Source organism: Dunckerocampus dactyliophorus, chromosome 3, assembly GCF_027744805.1.
Source record: "Dunckerocampus dactyliophorus isolate RoL2022-P2 chromosome 3, RoL_Ddac_1.1, whole genome shotgun sequence".
In the NCBI taxonomy this organism is placed as follows: domain Eukaryota; kingdom Metazoa; phylum Chordata; class Actinopteri; order Syngnathiformes; family Syngnathidae; genus Dunckerocampus; species Dunckerocampus dactyliophorus.
The window spans coordinates 32,026,697-32,048,886 of NC_072821.1; the positions used below are offsets into that span (position 1 = coordinate 32,026,697).

The 22,190-nt window shown below is 42.8% G+C and overlaps 1 protein-coding gene across 4 annotated transcripts in view; it reads right to left on the bottom strand.

Annotated features, from left to right (window-relative positions):
• Window positions 1-22,190, bottom strand: part of samd4a (sterile alpha motif domain containing 4A) — a 69,973-nt gene that overhangs the window by 34,733 nt on the left and 13,050 nt on the right. For all 4 annotated transcript variants that reach the window (XM_054769618.1, XM_054769616.1, XM_054769617.1 and 1 more), the window contains exon 3: window positions 8,464-9,042. In XM_054769618.1, the coding sequence (XP_054625593.1) occupies window positions 8,464-9,042 (579 nt within the window). The remainder of the gene's footprint in view (window positions 1-8,463; window positions 9,043-22,190) is intronic.

The following is a 22,190-nucleotide window of genomic DNA, read 5'->3' on the forward strand; positions in this document are numbered from 1 at the left end:
GAAGGGCGTGTACACGTCAGTGCCAACACACGTCTGCCAGGGCAAACCAGGAGAAAGACAGGAAATTTCCAATTTCAAGTTTGTAAAAAAAAAAAAAAAATGGTGTGACCTCCTTGGGTTGAAGAACCAGGAGGTCAAGTGAAATATCTTTTGTCAAATTTGTCCTATTTGACAATATTTTGTTAAAAATAAGCATCACATGATTGTACGTGTATTCAAAGAGTGTGACAATTCTTATGGCGTTATGATGCCAAGAATACATGCCTTTCAAATCCCTGATACAAATTATGATGGCAAATTGGCAAATTGTTTGATACCTATGTGACATACCTATGACATGCATTATATGATGCTAGGTGGCTGCACAACTATTATTGCTTCAAGATGCAACTCATTAGTCTGAGTAGTAATTTGATGCTATTCCTCTTTGAGTCAACGGTTATCAACCTAACCTGACAAGCTGCTGTAAATAAGTGAGAAAGTGTGAAATAAAACTCGAGAAAATTTTACAGGAGTTGAAGTGTGCATGCTGACTTTAGTCCAAAAGAACTTGACAACATGTTTTGCTAGTGTACACCACACAATGGATTAATCACGACTTACCTATGGATAAAAATGCGACTAACCGCGATTAAACATTTTAATCGACTCGATAGCCCTAGTTAAACTCCTAACCAGGTTGCAGCCAAGTGGTTTTCTGGGGGCCACTTTTAAAGCTGTGTCCGTCTGGCGTTATTCAATGTTGACTTTTTTGTGTTTAACAGATCGTATACATTAATCCCTCGTTTATCGTGGTTAATTGGTTCCAGACCCGCCCGTGATAAGCGATATACATAAATGGAATATTTTCACAGAGCACAGAAAACCTGTTTACCTTCTAAATACGGTAGCCCTCTAGACATGAAATAACACCCTATAGGCACCTTTACACTCCTACTACCCAATATAGTTGACATAAGAAAAAACTAAGCCATTTTACACATAAATAAGACCCGTATTCGTGTGTGTTCTGTAAATGTGTTTTATCTACTGTATCTGTTTTATCTTGGCGAGGGTTCCAGTCACAGCAGTAGCTCGTGTTAGGGATTATTGTGCCTGCTGTGAGATTTAAACCTGCAATAAAAGCCTGTTGTTCTGGCGATCAAGTCTGGTGCTTGTGTGTCTCACCCAGCATTACAGTACCATTACTGACACCTAGTCACCAGTGTAGAATACTACATGTCATCCCAGCGTCTTTGAACGCATCTCTTGAATGCTTTATACCTGTATTTGTATTTCACTTCATTGAACCATTTTTATGCTTGAAAATGCTTAATTCAGGCAATAAATACATACAATTTGCTTAAATATGCATATTTTTGACAAATAACGGACGGTATTCAAACCGAGAAACAGCATGATTTATTACATTTTTGAAAAACCGTGAAAGAGTGAAGTCAAGGAAGCCTACAAAATAGTCATAAAAAGATGAAATATAAGAATGAAATGAAACAGTAATAAAGAGAACAACTCCTTACTTTCATCCCTGTGGTTGGCATGCAGGCCTTTCTACTAGGGGTGCAAATATTGGGCCAATATGAGGAATGATGACGTCATACCAATAAATCCGATAACACTAAAGAAAATAGCTCCAATAAAAGATCATTAAAAAAAAAAAACGCTCCACGAGGCTAGACTACACTTACTGTGCTGCTGGGTGAGATGGTGAGCAAATCAAGCACTCCTTTTCTCCCGTGTGGGACCACCCCACTGCCTTGGCCCCCTCGCGTGTTAGTGTCCCAAACGCACCGCAAACACTTGGCAACGACATAAACAAACATCCACCCTCAACACGAGCCATGGTTTGTACTTCCGAGCTGCTGCTATTTTTTTGTTGTTGTTAATAATGGTGATGTCATGATATTTGGTTAGGACAAATCTACAGTTAGTTTGTCAAATCCAACTTTGTTTGACTCGTTCTAACCTCCAGGTGTGCACAAACTACAGTTAAATCAAAATGTGAAAATTAGAGATAGATAGATGGATATTTGGAGATAAAAAGTCAGTTGCCCCAGGCTAGTCTGGAAGGCTAACGTCCTCATCTCCCCCCAGATCTCCTTGTAACAGTGCATGGAATCCATGACCCCGTTAGCATTCAATCATCTTTATCCTTAATGATGGTTGCAACAGTGGAGCGGTTTGGACCAAACAAGCAGTCGATATTGGTGGGCGTGTCTCCTCTCTCTGAGCTTTTTATGACGTTCATTTTCACTTTTCTTTTCTTTGGTGCACTGCCACTTGGGAGACATAATGAGGTGTACAAAGTTAACCCATAAGCGATGTTGTTCTTCCAGGGGTTTTAATGGACAAAAAATATGGACCATGAAACATCCTGACATCCGTGGTATTAAGTGCTGGTGTGTTGCAGTATCAGCCTGGACTGTAGCACCTGGATTGGTGATAGAAAAATGAACATTCAATCGTGGTAGCACACATTCTTTACAATTGTGAAAGTAAGTAAACTGGATACATTGGTGAAGGGCCAAAGAGTGTTGGGTTTGTGTTGCTCTCTTTTCTAATCCTATATGTGATCCTCTTACTGTTGGCGCTATGTATAGGACTTCACGGGCCCTGTTTAAAATAGGTGCCCAGCTAACATTACATGTTCCATTCCCTAAATATTAGCCATTTACCCTAAATACAGTCTCCCACAAAGGCTGCCTTACAAGGGAAAGGATGTATGGCATGCTCCGCTGTGGCTTGGGCTCCAGCTCAAACTGCGAGCGGGGGTCGAGCGGATGGTCCCATCAATAGCACACTTGGTGATGTGATAGGAAAATAATATTCTAGTAAGAATGATCATAACCACATGAACACAGCTGGAGCTTAAGACTCGCTTTGTTACTGATTTAGAACCGCTAGGACAGTTAAATAAAATAAAACACCTGACTCTAGAATAGGTGCCAATGAGATGGATTACATACTTGAACATCACCATGATCCTTGCGTGCTAGAGAGATTCATTTATTCTACTTTTTCCAGTTGGGTTGTGTTTGACCAGCCTACTGGTTTCCTGTGAGCACAGGTAACTCTGGTTCATGAGTTCTGAAACCCTGGAGAGCTTACTTATAGGTCTTGGGCTGCAAGCCGTCGAACTTACAAGATGACATTTCTTGGGGCTGCCAGCATAGTTTTAAATATGTCTTTATTTATAAACCTCAGCTGTTTCTTTCGTGTACCAGGAACAGGGGGAAAAAACCACACAGCCCTTGCATTCTTGTCTGGAAATATCCTGCTCTGACACTGGTTCCGTTCAGTTTCAACAGGTCAGCCTCATCACTGTGTTGTCTTCCACATCGCTCACTCTCTGCAGGTATCTTAAGAGATTCTGTCAGAAACAGTGGTCGCTTCAAAGGAGTTGTTTGTGGGCTTTACAAAGTCAGGATTTTTGACGTGCGTTCATCGATTGGTGAGTTTAAATAAACCGATCCGATCACCTGCGCGCGCACTACGTCTATTTTAAAAAGGACCTATTTACTTCATATCCTTATGTACTGTTGGTGGAGTTTAAAAAAAAAAAAACATTCTTCATCCTAAAGCGAGATTAGAAATTAGGGTTGAATGACGGGGGAAATAATCAAAGGCCCTGTCCACACAGAAAGATAAGAAAATTACATTTTCGGGATTGTATCATTAAATATTCCTGTACACACAAAATCACCTCAAACGACTCAAATAAGATGTAGTACACATGCCAGTGCTATAAATCCTACCACGGAAGAAGACACACAGCATGCAGTAAAATGAGACAAAGAAGACAGAAGCCACAAAAGCGAGTCAGCAACCAAAACAAGGGTGGAGTAGCGACTGAGTGGTTAAAATATTGACCGGCAGTCAGATCAAAATCCTGCATATTGTATTTTGTAATAGAGTAGTAGAATTGGATGTAGCCAATGCTTTATTTTCACAGGTCAGCAGCAATCATAATGCCATGAAAAATGACCACCCAACTCACGAGACGAGACTGTAACGTTCATTTTAGGACAAATAAGCTTTATTTAACAAGTCACAAAAAAATGCGAGTTGAAATGTCTACTGTCCCACAAATTGACGCCAAAAGATACCGTCTACAATTTTTGAGACCAAATAAACCACTGTTGTGATTATATATAATAATATATCATAATAATGCAATATTTCCTTTATGTGTCATCATTCACTCTATAAAGTTGTGGAATTGGTGGTCGTGACACTTATTTTCTCACAGGCAACTCGTACAGTCTGTCAAACGTTTGCAACATTTCTTGAAATGCTGGCTTTTCAGCTGTATTAAACTACAATGTATAGCAATGTATTAAACTACTCTATCTAAACACACACCATTTTTCACTGTTCCATTTGTATTTACTTTGAAGATCAAATGTCTCAGTGAGTGTTGACTATCAGTGTGTAGTTTTTTTTTTCCTAGATGGGAAAACTTGGGTTGGGTGGACATGTTTAGGTGGGTAATGTTTAGGTAAGTTTGTTTTGTTTATGTTGCCACCACTTTAGAACAAATTCAGCATACTGGCTCGTTTATGTTGATGGGCTCACCTTGCTCATTATTAATATTGCCACACAAGGGCTGTGGCATTTGGCTTTGCATTCATCTTTTTTCCTCCTAATTTCTACAACCTTGCATTGCTCCTCATTTATTGTGTGTATGCTAGCGGCCCCGCCTCCGGCTACAGAAACAAAGTGACTGTATGACTGACAAGAGGTCTCACTCAGTCTCACAACATCTCAATCTGTTCTATGAGGCGTCTAGGTGCTGAACCAATGCACACAGTGAATCCTCTTCCTGCCTGTTTGGAGGTGAGAGCCGTGGAAAACAGACACGCATGCACATGGCAATATATGGAGGTCAGCAAAATGATCCATCAAAATGATCATGTGATTAATGTATTTATTTTCACGATCAGTTTTTTTCTGAACGAGAAATCTTGTCTCCTCCCTGAGCTACCACCTTATCGTGGTGGAGGAGATTGCGTGTCCCGATGATCCTAGGAGCTAAGTTGTCAGGGGTTTCTATGCCCCTGCTAGGGTCACCCACGACAAACAGGTCCTAGGTGAGGGATCAGACAAAGAGTAGCTCAATAGACCTCTATGATGACAAAAAACATTGGACCACGTTTTCCCTTGCCCGGACGCAGGTCACCGAGGCCCCCCTCTGGAGCCAGGCCTGGAGGAGAGGCACGATGGCGAGCATCTGGTGGCCGGGCCTACGCCCATGGGGAGCGGCCGGGCACAGCCCGAAGAGACGACATGGGTCCCCCCTCCAGTGAGCTCACCACTCATGGGAGGGGCCAAAGGGGTCGGGTGCAGAGTGACCTGGGTGACAGCCGAAGGCGGGGACCTTGGCGGTCCAATCCTCAGCTACAGAAACTAGCTCTAGGGACATGGAATGTCACCTCTCTGGTAGGGAAAGAGCCTGAGCTGGTGCATGAGGTTGAGAGGTTCCGGCTAGATATAGTCGGACTCACCTCAACGCACAGCAAGGGCTCCGGAACCAGTCCTCTTGAGAGGGGTTGGACCTTGTTCCACTCTGGCGTTGCCAGCAGTGAGAGGCGACGGGCCGGGGTGGCAATTCTTGTTGCACCCCGGCTTGTGGCCGGCATGTTGGAGTTTAACCCGGTGAACGAGAGGGTAGTTTCCCTCCGCCTTCGAGTGGGGGGACGGGTCCTGACTGTTGTTTGTGCTTATGCGCCAAACAGCAGTTCAGAATACCCACCTTTTTTGGAGTCTCTAGAGGAAGTACTGGAGTGTGCTCCCTCAGGCGATTCCCTTGTTCTGCTGGGGGACTTCAATGCTCACGTTGGCAGCGACAGTGAGACCTGGAGAGGCGTGATTGGGAGGAACGGCCCCCCTGAACCCGAGCGGTGCTTTGTTATTGGACTTCTGTGCTCGTCACAGATTGTCGATAACAAACACAATGTTCAAGCATAAGGGTGTCCACATGTGCACTTGGCACCAGGACACCCTAGGCCGCACTTCCATGATTGACTTTGTGGTGGTATCATCGGACTTGCGGCCATATGTTTTGGACACTCGGGTGAGGAGAGGGGCGGAGCTGTCAACTGATCACCACCTGGTGGTAAGTTGGCTCCGATGGTGGGGGAGGATGCCGGTCAGACCTGACAGGCCCAAACGTATTGTGAGGGTCTGCTGGGAACGACCTGCAGAGTCCCCTGTCAGAAGGAGTTTCAACTCCCACCTCCGGGAGAGCTTCGACCATGTTCCGAGGGAGGTGGCGGACATTGAGTCTGAATGGGCCATGTTCCGTGCCTCTATTGTCGAGGCAGCTGATCGGAGCTGTGGCCATAAGGTGGTTGGTGCCTGTCGTGGCGGTAATCCCAGAACCAGTTGGTGGACACCAGTGGTGAGGGATGCCGTCAAGATGAAGAAGGAGTCCTATCGGGCCTTTTTGGCTCATGGGACTCCGGAAGCAGCTGACAGGTATCGGCAGGCCAAGCGGTCTGCGGCTCTGGCAGTCGCTGAGGCAAAAACTCGGACATGGGAGGAGTTCGGAGAAGCCATGGAGAACGACTTTCGGACGGCTTCGAAGAGATTCTGGACCACCATTCGGTGTCTCAGGAGGGGGAAGCAGTGCACAGTCAACACCGTGTATGGTGGGGATGGTTTGCTGCTGACCTCGACTCGGGATGTTGTGGATCGGTGGAAAGAATACTTTGAAGACCTTTGGAGTGGCCGGGGAAAGGAAAATCTGGGCCTCCCTGCTTAGGCTGTTGCCCCCGTGACCCAATCTCGGATTAGCGGTATAAGATGGATGGATGGATGGATGGAGAAATCTTGTCACGTTTTGATCTCACGAAATCCCATGACACCCCGACTATAGAAAAGGCTTGCTTATGTGTTTGGGAATCAGGTGCATGGCGCTTTGCATGTCACCGACAGCCTGGTTAGACATTCTAGTTGCACGTTCCACTTGCACTCTGTGGAGAATCAAGGAACAGAAGATGGAAGTAAAATCCTTTGCTGCTCATCGTCGTAGTAAAATAAAAATAAAAAGCATAACATTTGTGGAGAAGTCCCAAGAAGTCCCATTAATTCCATCTTGGGATGCAGATTTTTGACGTCATCCATTCACCAAAGTACTCGGGATGTCCTGATCCACATTTTTTGGCTTCTGATCCGATCCGATTTATTTTATAGCCTTGCCGATCCAATCTTTTTTTTCTTTTAATAATAAGCTTTTTTTTTTTTTTACAAACATGAATTTTTGCAATTGAATATGGTTGTGAAAGCATTAAAAATAATGCACCTCCAGGGAGGATGAGGACATACGGTAAGAGCTGGCGAGACTCTTCGGGGTGACGGCCATGCTCAGTTGTGTGAATCTTCGTTGGTCATCTCTGTGTGGAGTTTGCATATTCTCCCCGTACCTGCTTGAGTTCTCCCCCGGTACTCTGGCTTCCTCCCGCATTCCAAAAACATGCATGTTAGGTTAATTGGAGACTCTAAATTGTCCACATGTATGAATGTGAATGTGAATGGTGCCCTGCGATTGGCTGGCGACACCAGTCCAGGGTGTACCCCACCTCTTGCCCGAAGTCAGCTGGGATAGGCTCCAGCATACCCCCGTGACTCTAATTAGGATAAGTGGCATAGAAAATTGATGGTGTGATTAATGACTATTATCGTCCCAGGCCTACGTGCCCACGAGACGTTTTTTTTTCCCTGAACAAGAAATGTTGTGACACCCCTAGTGTGTTTGTCTTTCCTCCGAAAGTCCAGCGTTTGTTGCTTTGGCGTAGCAGTTTTTTTGTCTGTGCGCTTCGTGCTCCGTTATAACATTTGGTTGTCAGATTACGGATGAAATGTGTGGAATGTGTACTGAATGCAGCTCTGCTATCACCATCCCTTGAAATTGTTATTTTGCAGACATCGCAAGTGGCTGTCGGACAATTTTCATCAACAATGAAAAAGTACTTCCACACGGTCGACATGGCTTTGTTTACTTTCCGGCCTGCTGCAAAAACAAAGCACATTACGGCAGCTGCTGGAATAACTGGGTGGGCTCATCCTCCCACCTCTGATTAATTAAAAAAAAAAGAAAAAATTGATAAAGATACGGAGTTCCCTTCATTTAAAAAATAAAAATCTGCGTTTCAGCAGTCAAAGTACAGTCAGCAAAGCCAGTATGGAGCATTGTGTCGCGACCTACCGAACCAGCAACCTACCCTCACTCTGAATTGTCTGGCTTTTAACCTCTAACAAGGAAGGTCAAAGGACAGGTTGCACCAAGAAAAATCTGTCACTTCAGGCACTATAATTAAAGCTTGAGAACAAAGCCAAGTTGTTCATATACGTAGCAAAGCTACTCTGTGACTGACTGAGTGTGTTCTTTCTTTATCCATATTAGGATCCATCCATCCATCCATCCATCCATCCATCCATCCATCCATCCATCCAGAATTCACTTACTTGCGTTACCACTTCCACCAGTTCCAACTGTGTTGATGGTTGCTGGTACTGAGGATGATGGGTAAAGAGGCAGGTGTCCATTCTCATATGCCTGCTGCTGCCAACCTCCACCCAATCCTGAATCCCTGGAGCTCTGCCATCCATTTAGGCGATCATCTGACCCGTAGCGCTGGTGATGGTGGTGCGAAGAGTACAGGTTACCCGATGAAGAGCTGTTGATGGAGGATCCTGATGTAAGGGTGGATGGCGGAGTGGATTGGCGATGATGTGGCCCGGTAGGAGATGGCCTTTCCAGTGAGTCTCCCCTGGCAGCAGCCCTCTCCTCCAGGTGGTTGAGCCACAGGGCCAACGCGGCACGGTCCTCCAGGGAGGTGGCAGGGTGGATGAGGGCATACGACAAGAGCTGGCGAGACTCTTCCAGGTGACGACCATGCTCAATTGTGTGAGCAAGGATGCGCGGGAGCAGGCGCATGTACTCGCCTTTAGCTTCAACGTTGCCTGGTTTGAGTAGTGGCAAATGGGTGAGGACAAGTGAGATGACACGTTCTTTTGTCTCGCCTTGCCACTGGCTGATAACGTCTGTCAGAAGAAAGGAAGAAAAAGAAGATTCATTCGTTAATGAATGCACTCGCTCCTCCTGCAAATGATAAAATGATCCGTCACTTTTCACCTTTGCAATAAACAGAACGCCTAAAAGTAAAACTTAAAAAATAAAAATACAGGCCAAAAGTTTTGGGGGTGATTTGTGTTTCAATGACTCCGCTGCCTCTGTATATTATACGAAAACTCTTGGTGTCTGCTTTTGAGAGAGTTGATCATGAAAAATGATATAGACTGCCAACATAGAAGAAATAATCAAATAACAAGAATTAACAAGAAATAATCAAGCGCACACATTTAGACGGGACACAAAAAGCCATGTGTGCCACAACAACGTAGTCTATCCACATCCCTTTTTAATATTTATACAGAACTAATCTTTCACCACACTGGAAATCTAAGAGGTGTTTCTAGTAGGGGTGCACAGATTTTTGGCTGATCCCTGATCTTTAAAAAGCCTGACCTGGCTATTCCGATTTTTGTAAATGACTGACTGCATACAGCACACATGTTCCAGTCTTACATTGGAACCATTGTTGAACAATACCAGTGAAAATGTGAAAACTGCTGTCCGAACTACTAAATGATCAGCCCCTTTAGTCTCTTATTTTTCACATTTCAAAAGACAAACTAAACTTGCACAATAAGCTCCACTGCAGACCCGATTTGAGCCTCTTACCAAAAATAAATTGCACAGCAAGTGAAAATGCCTAGTCGTCTCATGCCCTGAAGTCAGTCGTTTTCCTCATAGTAGTGTAAGCTATTTTTTATGACACCCTTATTTTGTTACCACAAAATGTGGCACACCGCGCTCTTATTTTGAAGGCCGGAAGTGTGTTGTGTGTGTTGCTAGTCTCTTGACTCTTGCTAAAGAGAGCTGTGTACATGAATAAGTGTGCCTCCTGCAGCCGTGGCCCCTGTCCTTTATTGACACCAAACTTAGTAGCGGGCATCCGGAAGCCCTTGGTTGCAGTAGCTATGCTCTTTTTACTGCTCATAAGCAGAATTCAGACCTTTGCGGAGGTAAATAAAATTGGTGGATAAGATCGGTTTCATATGTAAGCATCGGCTGATCCCCCAAAATTAAGGAAATTGACGCCTATCGATGGGTGCATGCTTACTTTCTATTGGAAGGCGAAATGTGAACAACTTGCGATACGCGGATGATAGTAGTGCGCTGCCTGCTGAAAATGACCAGCAAAACGTAGTGGATATTGGTGCTGTCCTACAATATTAGAGACTATTCGAGGATTCGATTCGGAGGAGTCTGATTTGACGATCGACCTTGCAGTCGAATCGTTTGAAAATGTCATGTTACCAAGATTGTACCATTCTGACTTACATGCCTGACTGACATACTGTTGTTGCAGCTACCATGTTTGAGTGTTTTAGCTTTTTTCTTTGCGGTGAAAAAAGTCGCAAATGAGATCTGTTTATTTGGAGGGACCCCCCCATTAGCTATGATTAAAAAAAAAAAGTTTAATCAACTTCAAACAATCTAAGAAATTTGATTTGACTCTGAAAATTCAAAGTCGAAGACAGCCCTATTGGATACCATCAAAGATGTGGGAACAATTTACAGAATGAAATGCAAAAAAGACCAAGACCATGTATACAATTTTTTTTTTTAAATGATTGAATTAGTTGAGGGATTTAAATATTTAGTACAAACAATATCAATAAAGAGATCATGGGAGAAAGAAAATAAATGTTGAATAGCTCGACTCAAATTTTTTTATTTTTTGTTTCAACATCAAGGAAAAGGGCCTCAGAGGAAGTGGTACATAACGTTTACTTTATTATATTGCTCTGAAACTTGGACAATAACTAATTAGAATCTTTTGAGATGTGGTGTATACAAGTACATAAAATATTAAAAAGGTATCCTGCAAAGAAAGAAAAACAACAACAAAGACGTTCTAACAATGGCAATTCAACAGAGACATTACAGAAAGGAAAAACATTTTCTTTGGGCACCGAATCAGACACAAACTCGACTCCCACAAAGACAAATAGAAGGAAAAAGGTAAAAGACATGGACCAAGACGCAGCGGTGTGCACGTGGTGAGCGTTTAAACGGTCGTGTATGTCACAGTTTGAATATGAGCACTTAGGCCACCCTCGACCTGACCAGAATGATGTTGTCTCTATGTTTGACGTATGAGGTCAAACTACAAAATACACCTGCCACGTCCAAAGATATCATGCTGTACTTTGTGGTAACACGGCGGCACCAATGGAAACCCTGTGTGTGTGTGTGTGTGTGTGTGTGTGTGTGTGTGTGTGTGTGTGTGTGTGCGTACGTGTATGTGGAGGGGGGCGTTTGAGGGTTAGAAAAAGTTGAGGTGAAACTTACTAAGGGACATTTAACCAAATATTCCTGACTGCACCTGTACATGTTCACACAATATAGGAGCAGTAGTAGTGGTGGTGGTAGTGGTAGTAACTAGTAGAACAAATGGTCAAAGTAAAAATTGAGGTTCTGACTTCAGAAATAGGGTATTCTGAACTGCACTGACTGTTAGAAAACATTACTCATTTTACAAGAAAAATAAGTCAATGGAAAGTCATGCATGAAATATACCAACTAACTAAAATGGCTACTACTGAGCAACTATAGTTTTAAATGAATTACAGTAGTAAGATGAACGCTAGATAATATTCTTTGTGTATTTTACATTCACTGTCATGTTTAAAAAGTGTGATTTCCCCAAGATTCCAAGCTCATGCACGATGTGGGTTCTAGGATGGAACAACTCGCCCATCTTGCACAGAACTTGTGGTTTGTTGAAGACCAGTTGGAATTATGGTGGCTAATGTCACTTGAGGACATGTTGGCATCTTTGCTTGTTTATGAACAGCATTTGTTGGAAAGTTGAACAGTTGAGTAGCAGGAAAGTGGAGATTTTTTTTTTTTTTTTTTTTAATGCTCAGATTATCATTTCAGTCTAAACACTGAAGAAGCGTCAGTTGCAAAAACAATGGCTGTCACGCCTGTACCCATTTGGGCTGGGCTTCAGCCTGTGTATGATCTGTTTGTTTCATTAATAACTGGCAACATTAATTATATGACATGCTTACACACAAGTAAATGCACGCACCCGAGGGAGAACAATTGTGATTTGACTCTGTGGATTATTTTGATTATTTGTTTATTTTTATTATTTATTTATTGTTTATTTTTTGTTTTATTTGTTTATTTTTAGTATAGTAGTTATCCTCAGTAAGTGCTAGTGCAGTTGTGGGAGTGCAATAGTCAGAGTCGGCAAGAATGTATTAAACACTAATGATGCGCAGGTAAGACAGCACTTCAGACTCATTGGCCTCTCAGTCACTCAGTTCATAGTTCAAAAACTAGGAGAAACGGTGGGCGACAGAAAATTGATCCAATTATACTTGGCAGTGGTAGACAGAGGGGAAAAAAGCAAATGTGAGCATGCTCTTTATACCGTATACAGGTGGTCCTCGGATTACGAACCAGTTCCGTTCCTACGACGCGTTGTAGTGTAATTCGGAACTCATACCTAGATTGACACGTCTCTGGCACTGTACACAGAACGCTTCCTTTCGACGTATTTAACCAGGAGAATAAGGAACACAAAAGTCTCTTTGCAAAAGTACCATTGCCAAGAGAGGCCACAGTACGTACAGAGACAAAAGAGACAGGCACACTTTTTAACCAATTAGTCAATCAGGCGTTGGACGAGACTAGGGATGCTCCAATCAGGGTTTTAAGCTACCGATTCCGATACCGATCATCCATGAGCGAAATCAGCCGATACAGACACCGATCACGTAGATTAAGTGTAATTTTTTTTTTTTATTTACTATTGGCTACATGATATGAAAAAGGGAACCATAAAAATCACCTTCATTTAGACAAAAACCTATTTGACTGACTTTATGAAATTTACAGAGGATGAGACACCTTTAAGGAGACTTTGGATGTGATATCGAGTACACTGGTGGAGCTCTAGCAGGACTTCCAGTAGCACATAGGTGGGTTCCAAGCGGTCATCTCATCCGATCAATTCAATTATTTTTCGGGTTATTTGCTTTAAACCTCTGACTGTGACGCACATACGAGTGTCCAGTGTTGGCTACATTACCTGACTGATGATTGAAAACTCACCATACTTCGTCAAGTGTTTGGCTGTATTAAAAGCTTTTTAACGTGCTACCACAGCAAAATATTTTTCGTGGCATGTTTTACAGGGTGTAAAATTTATATCACTCTCACAAACGACAGGTAAGTCCCACACAGCAGACATGATTGTTTTGGGTTTGGCACACATGCGCAGTGTGAAGGAAAGGAAAATGGGCGGGAGACGCTTGCTACAGGCTGCATGCTGCAATAGTACAAGTCACAGGTGATCGGCTTCTCTGATCGCCGTTGAAAGGCATATATCAGCATATACCAGCCACGTGCTTTATCATGGAAATCGGCCGGTATTGATCGGGGGCCGATCAATCAAAGCATAACTAGACGAGAGCCCATACTTCCCCTGAATCTTAATTATTCATAAATGATTCCATAAATGCATGCCTGGATGAATTTGTAGTGAATGCTGATGGTTGTGATTGGATGTGGTTGTGTTTGATCCATGTCAAAGTATCCTTGGGCAAGATACTCCACCCCTACCTGCTCTTGATGCTGCATCATCAGTAGGTGAATGAGGTAACAGTATCAAAAGGAAGAAGGTAGAAAAGCACTTTACAGTGGAACTTTGGTTAGCGTCCCAAGAGCTTCCGAGGACTTCCGGACAGCTGCCGAACCCCTTTTGTCCGATTATTTACACAAAATAAACACAGTTAGGACACTGATAAATTGTTACTTACAGCTTGCTCTTCTGACTCTTCAACACATAACAACACCAAGTAAGATTGGAAAGGCATCTGACTTCAGCAACAGCTTGGCGGATAATCCAGCTTCGTACTTGCCCATGTTCACAAAACAGTCCCGCGTGAAGTGCCGTTGACAGATGAGCATATTTTTCTCTTGCCAGGAATCACCAACTCCAACCACTTCTGCCTGACGCTTGCCTCTTTAGGCACACCCGAAGAAACTGTTCCTGGGAGCAATGCGTGCTAACACGGTGAACAGAGCAGAGCGAAGCAGAGCAGGCCAGGCCTACATCGGTTAGCATATAAGGAAGTCCGCGTTGCGTTGACGTCAGTAAAACACAGCATGCAGTGCCAACCAAAACTGTTTTCAAGTCTCACAACCAAATGTGAAAACCTCATCTGACATGTTGGCATCGTTTAACACGAAAATACAACATTTATAGGTCAGAAAGCATAACAGGTCCCCTTCAGGAATGTGTAGAGCCCTAGGATTTCCACGTTAATCACGGAATGGCCAATAAAAACAGAGTCTACTGTTAAATGCAGAATTTCACTAAATTGACATCATGAAAACGAAATGCTGCCATCGTGAGGAGAAGAAACACTGGAGCGTATCGTGGCGGAATCTCATCACAAACACTAGCCTGCGCCCTCCCGAACAAAACATGTCGAAACGGCGACCTGAAACACCGGCGAAAGTTGCCAAACAAACTTAGAAACTGAATGGAAGCCAGCGAGTTAGCTTAGATTATCGGCGCATGCTAGTGCGGCTGCGTGTGTGCGACTACGAGTGTGTTTACACCGTGTTGTCTTTTACCGCTTGTTCATGCAAAGGATTGTTTTACGATGCCCGCTGACGTCGCGCAAGTTCTGAGTGAAATAAGGACGAGAGGCACGTTTATTCTTGCACCCAGCTGGTCTAACCCTCAACAGACATCCTTAACACACACAACACTTCCGGCCTTCAAAATAAGAACGCTGTTCGCCACATCCTGTCCATTTGAGTAAACAAAATAAGGGTGTCAAAAATAGGATAGGATTTTGTAGCATTGTGCGCAGAGGCTGACATCTCGTTAGAAAAGTTAGCCAAGCGACATCCATTTCTGAAATACTGGGCAAAATTTGATAATGATGTACTGCATCAATAAATGTAAAGATTTTTGCAATCAATTACCGGACATTTTATTTACATGAAAAATAAAACGGATTTCATAGGACCCTGATTTGTTAGTAGCGTATTGAGGACTATGAATGTCTGGAGAAGAATGCAGTCTTTCATGGCAATGTGTAACAAGTCACTATGTGTGTGTGTGGCCGTGTAAACCTGTGTCCTGTGATTCTCCTGTTAGCAAAACAAACATGCAACTGGCTCACTCTGTCCCAGTACTGGCAGCGCTCAAGCCATTGTTGATTCAACACCACATCCGACATCGCTGGCTCCCTTTTCCAACCAACAAGAGACCAGAGGCTTCATTTTGGACAAAGTAACTTGCAAGTTCAATATGTGCTTTCTAAAACATCACAGTGAGTAACAAAGATCCTGGAATACTTTTTAAATAAACACATTTTATGACCAGAGTGTCAATTAATTCCAAAAATACAATATAGAGGGCAGTGGGTGAGCAGAAAATTAGATGGGATAGTGGCGAGGGTGACTTAGGGAGAATTTAGCAGAAGGGGTGTGAGGGTGTACAAGAGTGGGAGGATGTACTGCATGAAGGAAAAGTTCCCGCTGCTGCTTTCTGAGCGGATTCTCCAGCTCAGCAGTGGGGAATGTGCTGGCATACTACAGAACCTGCTGCTAAAGAATGCTGTGATTCCTAATGGACCCACAGCTGAACTCCCTCCAATGCACGCACGTACACAATCACTTGGGTAAAAAAAGTCATTCAACAATAGGTCAGATAGGTCTGAACGCTACACACCAAACGGGAACACATACATCTCAATGAATGAAATATTCCAGCTGAAAATCTTTATCCGTCATTACATCATGCAATGCGTTTTTGGAGGTCTGGATTCAGAATCGTACTCAAAAGTGGAAAAATCAGATCACTAAGACGATTCAAAGTGAGTCTGAGGAAGTCTTGTGCAAATCAGGCCCTTATACCACCCTCATGGAGTCAGTTTCTGACAGTCTGAGCAGAAATATGCACATTAGTGACCTGCTAGAGGTCATTTTTGTAGGGCTCTGGCAGTGCTCCTCCTGTTCCATAACACGGAGCAGACCGCAAACCTGGTTAGGGCTGGTCAATTTTATCGATCGTGTGATATATACACAGTCAGGAGATCGGGAAGACCTGGGTTCGAATCTCCGCTTGGGCATCTCTGTGTGGAGTTTGCATGTTCGCTTGTGTTCGCTCCCCATGTATCCGTGGGTTGTCTCCAGGTACTCCGGTTTCCTCCCACATTCCAAAAACATGCATGTTAGGTTAACTGTCCACAGGTACGAATGTGAGTGGGAATGATTGTCTATATGTGCCCTGCGATTGGCTGGCGACCAGTCCAGGGTGTACCCCGCCTCATGCCTGGGATAGGTTCCAGCACACCCCGCGACCCTAATTAGGATAACCAGCACAGAAAATGGATGGATGGATGTTTCCAAAGAAACAATCTTACAGCTGCAAGTGTCGATATATTTAGTCTCATTCAAAATCCTGTGCTCCACCTGGAAGAGCGAATAGGTCAACTAGCCGCTACTGTCACTATAGGGCATTCTAGCAAATTCCGCTGTATAATAAATAAATAATTAAACAAATAAACAGTCTTTGCAAATGTTTGCTTGAGTGGAGGACAAGGACTGGTAGCATCACTGAGTTTAGCTGATGCACACTATGAATGTTGTGGACTTTCGGCTTTTCCCGGCAGGGACGACACTTGCACTATATTCAACATGTCCAAAAAGAAGTAGGAAGAAGCAGAGCATGTCTCACGAATGTTACTGATAGTTTGTTTCTGGAATTCCCCCTTGTGGGACGAATAAAAGGCATATCTTATCTTATCGTTGTTTACTTCTTTTTAAACATCACAGGGAGGCTGAAGCCTGTTGGAGCAGACCTTGTGCGAGACACATGAGACAATCATTCACACCTATGGGCAACTTGGAATGTTTTGATGACCCGTGCAAGCATGGGGAGAACGCGCTAAAATGGCCAAAAAGAGATTGGAAAACCAAGCCAAAAATAGATACAAAAAGATGGGGTGGGAGTCCATGTCATCAAAAGAAATGTAGGATGTCTTCCAAAAGATGTAAAAGTGCCATAAAAGCGATCTATGCATGGACGCACATGCACAGGTGCATACATGCCTAAAGGGAAAGAATCACGGGGGATAAAATATGACAACGTTTATTTCTGCATTGGAAGGAGAGTCAAGGGTGGAAGAGCCACAGAGAAACATTCATGTTTGGGTTTAAATATCCTTTCAGACCATTTTATGAGGTCAGCAGTAAAATGAAACCTTATAATTGTGCTAACGGTGTATGTGTTCTGGACTGTGTGTCCATATGTGGATATGTACCTCAAGAGACAAAGGGGTGTTCATCTTCATGAATCTAAGTAGGAAGCACCTGTCTGTGACAACATATTTGTCTTTCCTCTCTGCAGGAAAAGGAAAAACATCATCACAGCTACTGTTCATGCAGACATCCTGTTTGAATGACGAGAACGCTACATACAGTATTACAAACACAGTCTCAACATCTTACACCGTCACGGTGTTGGGGGCCGATGACTGATTGGTAAGTTTAAATAAACAGATAAGCAAGCTGATCATCCATCTTCTAGACCGCTTGTCCTCACTAGGGTCATACATGTAGGTATGCTTGAGCCCAATCCCAGCAGTCTTTGGGTGAGAGGCGGGGTACACCCTGGACTGGGCTGCCAGCCAGACAAAACAACCATTCACACTCACATTCACACCTATGGACAATTTAGAGTCTCCAATTAACCTAACACGCATATTTTTTGGAATGTGGGAGGAAGCCGGAGTACCCGGGGAGAACATGCAAACTCCACACAGAAATGTTCCAGAGGAGACACAAACCCACGATCTCCTGACTAAGAGGCCAAAATGCTAACCACTAGGTCACCGTGCGGCCGTGACGGAGAATTATGTCAATTTAAACAACCTATTTATGGTGTAGACTTATGTACTGTTTATATTACAGTATAGAAGCATTTTAACCATTTTAGACAAAAAACATTTGACATGCAATTTGAATTTTAGAGTTTATTTTATTTTTCAACAACATGTAATCAATGATTTTGATATGAACAATATTAAACAAGTAACATAAAATGTTCTTTTCTGTAGGCTGGGAAAAAAATTACAATTAAAAAAAAATTAACATATATTTATATATAATCATTACTGACTTCTGGTACATGAGATGTTTCCTGCAAGAAAAAAAACAGCCTAATTTTAGAGGAAAAAAATAGAAAAATAAAAATTAGATAGCAAATGCTGCATTGCAAATATGCGGGGGATCACAAGTAATCACAGCAAACTACTAGCAGGTAATCTCCAATAAATAAAATCGTCAAATAAAAAAAGAATAATTGAAAAAAAATGTTAACTGGAAATACTCATTTTCAATATTAATACAGTACATATTAATATTGTTATGTTTTTAAAAGCACCATCTGCTCCCCTGCTGCAGGAATCACATAAGTACTGAAGGTCTCGGAGGAGCGGCGTGGGGCCTGGCTGGAAGAAAAGCAGTAGATTTGCAGGCTACCTGTGGAAGTCTACATTTATACTCCACTGCTGGGGAGGCTCTGAAAGTGGCAATCACAGCTATGCGGGGAATGTCAACCTCAACGCTGCCAGGGTTGGGCTAAAGTAGCCCACAACTCTATTTAAGGAAATGCTAGTCAGAGGGCCATTGACAATGCTCTCTTCCGCACCAATTCTATCTATTCAAAAATCTTCTACATTGGAATTCTGTGGGAAACTTCTTCAACTATGATGAAAACAGGAATTGGGAGCACAAATGTTCTAAGGCTCAAATATATACATTAATTCTTTTGAATCCTGTAAAAGGTGGTGATGAATGTTCTAGAATGACAAGGCCAAACCCTATTAACATCTTGGTGGTGATCATGATTGGTTGCAGCTGATAGTTTCCCTTTGCCAGCATGAAATAAATTGACATCACTCATTGGATCGACCCCTACTCAGAACAATGGGAAAGTGCAGAGAACTGCATGAAGATCAAATCATGATAACTGTAGATTTACACAAGAAAGTCTTTTGGAGCCATTTCTGCAGACAACTGCAGATTCCAAGATCATGTTAACACTTAGCCAAGGTTTGGAAGACGAGCTATACTGTCAACCTCAGGAACAACCCAGGAACCACTTAGCGTCCACTCTGTCATGAACTGGAAGCTGCTGGAAGAGCAATGTCATTGTGCACAGTGAAACCAGTTTTACACGGCCAGGGACCAACAGAGTTACAAGAAAGAAGCCCCTGGTCTGTTCAAATTCAAGTTCACACCTACGGGCAATTTGGAATCTCATGGATCTGACAATACCTTAAATCCTAGGTTCCATGGCTTCAGTTCAAATGTCAAATGAAGGGGTACGCGACTGTAAAAAAGGTTGGGAATCACTGCCTTAAATCAATAAATTACATTAGTACCGCATCAGGGGGCTGGTTTTGAATTGGGTGTGAAGTTACTATGAGTGTCCCTATATAACCTTTTCACTTGCAATCAGATTCCGATATTGCGGCCTTAAATATCGTCCGAGACCAATATTGCTCAGATGTCAGATCATGCATACTTACACGTGTGTGCGTGCGAATGTCAGTGTAGCTCATCGCTACAACTCCGTATAGTAGATGGCATCGTAACTCTGCTTCTCAAAAGAAAACTGCACTTTTTGGGGAATTTTGCCCATCATCCATAATCCTTATGTGAAACATGAACACACGTTTCTCTTTTCTGTGCCAACTAAAGATGTAAAAACAGATAAAAAGAGGCCGCTGAGAATGCGTGTAATGGGACACACCTATTCCGCCTATAAAGCCTTCTGAAAAAACTTCCAAAAAGTGCCAACACTCCATTTAACATAATGTGACCTCCATATTAACCAAGCTACAGCGACATTGTTGTTATTAACAATGTTACGACAAACAACGACGTTACTCGCGTAGTGACACCTTGCCACAAAAATTCCCCCAAAAAAGTACAGTTGTTCTTTAACACACATGATACGCACATACAGTGCCACAACTGACTTGTTGCACATTATAAAACGCATCCGTTCTATATCTGTTCAGATGTACAAGAACATCTTTAAAATCAGTGTGCACTTACACAAATGTTAATGTTTTTTTCAACAGCCCGTGCGTAAACCAAGGCGCACGCTACCACTGCGTCAAATTAAACATACATTCGTAAGTCAAGTTTAAGAACATGAGATCTCTACTACGGCCTGGGTTTTGCATCATTGCCAATTATGCACATTATGCAATGATGTAATCTACTGTAAAATATGAGACAGCACGTACTGTATTTCAGATTTTTTTACTTTGAGTTCTTTGTGTGTGGTCTCAGATCATTTGCTTTGCGGGTTAACAGCTATCCATGCACTCCAAAAAGTGGAAGATGAAATAACTGAAACCAGGGTCAAAAGTGCCTTTTGCCAAGCAAGTAATGTTAGCCTATAATAAGAATTACAATAATTGATTGGATTTCTATAGAATCCCAAAGCACTTTACACTGAGAGCCCATTATTCACTGGTGGTGGTAGGCTACTATACATCTGCACCCACAGCTGCCTTGGGGCACACGAATGGAAACATGGCTGCCAATTTGCGCCAGCGGCCTCTTCGAGGACATTCATACTGCACACCAGTGTGTTCTGCACTGACGCAGCAACACCAGTCCGCTCTCCCATGCACCACCACAGCTTCAAAAAAATCCTGACGATAATTTGTAGCGCAATTATCAACCAGCAAAATTTGTTATCGTGATAGGCCTACGGACTAAATTTTTTTTAAGAAATAAAGTAAATACGATTAATTCATTCAAGAACACTCTTTTATAGTTTTACAATGATAGTTTAACATGCAGAAAAAAATTCTAAATGCATATAAATACACGTAAATTATCACCTCAATACTGTAATCCAAAATGCAGCCAAAGAAAGTTGCAAAGTGTCAGCATTTTGATACAGAAGGTGAGAAACACTACTGAATTCAAGACCGGGAACAGACCTCAGGAAAGACCCAGGACACGTTGGAGAGACTATGTCTCTCAACTGGCCTTGGAATGCCTCTGAATTCCCCGGGTGTGGCTGTACGAAGTAGCTGGGGAGAGGGAAGTCTGAGCTTCCCTACTTATGCTGCTGCCCCCACAACCTGACCTCGGATAAGTGGAAGAAGATGGATAGATGGATGGAGTCGCCAATTAACCTAACATGCACATTTTTGGAATGTGGGAGGAAGCCGGAGTACCCAGAGAAAACCCACGCAGGCATGGGAAGAACATGCAAACTCCATACAGAGATGTCCAAGGGAGATTCAAACCCAGACCTTCCAGATCTCCTGACTGTGTGGCCAACATGCTAACCACTATGCTGTGTTGTACTGTAACACATTCATAAGGTCTCTCATTGGGGTTCTTTATACTATAAGCCAACCAATATATCTGTATGCTAGTATAATTCAGTTTTATCAAGACATAATGCAAATTTTAAACATGACACACAAATAGTTGTGCAGTCTGCAGCATTTGACCAAACACCTGCAATAGGCACATCTACTTGTCTATGCAGTTGAGTTTGGACAGCTCCGAATTAACCTAAAAAAACAAGCACACTAGGCTACTGTACAGTTCCACCAACTGGCTCACAGCGCAGTGGGGAAGGGCTGTTCACTGATGGTCTATAGGAGGAAACACTGAACGCTTGTACAATATGTCTGGCCTGCTGAGAAAAGAGGACTGACTAGTGATCTATGAGACATCCTCACCTGTTGTCACCCTAAGACATTCCATCACACTCTTTTACTCATAACTATGTACACGTTTACTGTATAAGCAATATAACATTGAGCCATAGCTAGGCAATGTTATTTATAGAAGTGGTACATTCATTCAAGTACACGTTCATCTGTCATAGATTCAATTCAATCAAGCAATCCTCCATACATCATAAATAAAAATCTTCTGTATCTCACTATAAATGCCATGTTAAATCTGAGCATTCGTTGGCCTCAGAGTGCTCTTTTAAATATGAAAAAAGATTTGCTTGCAATGCAGGGAGCATGAGGGA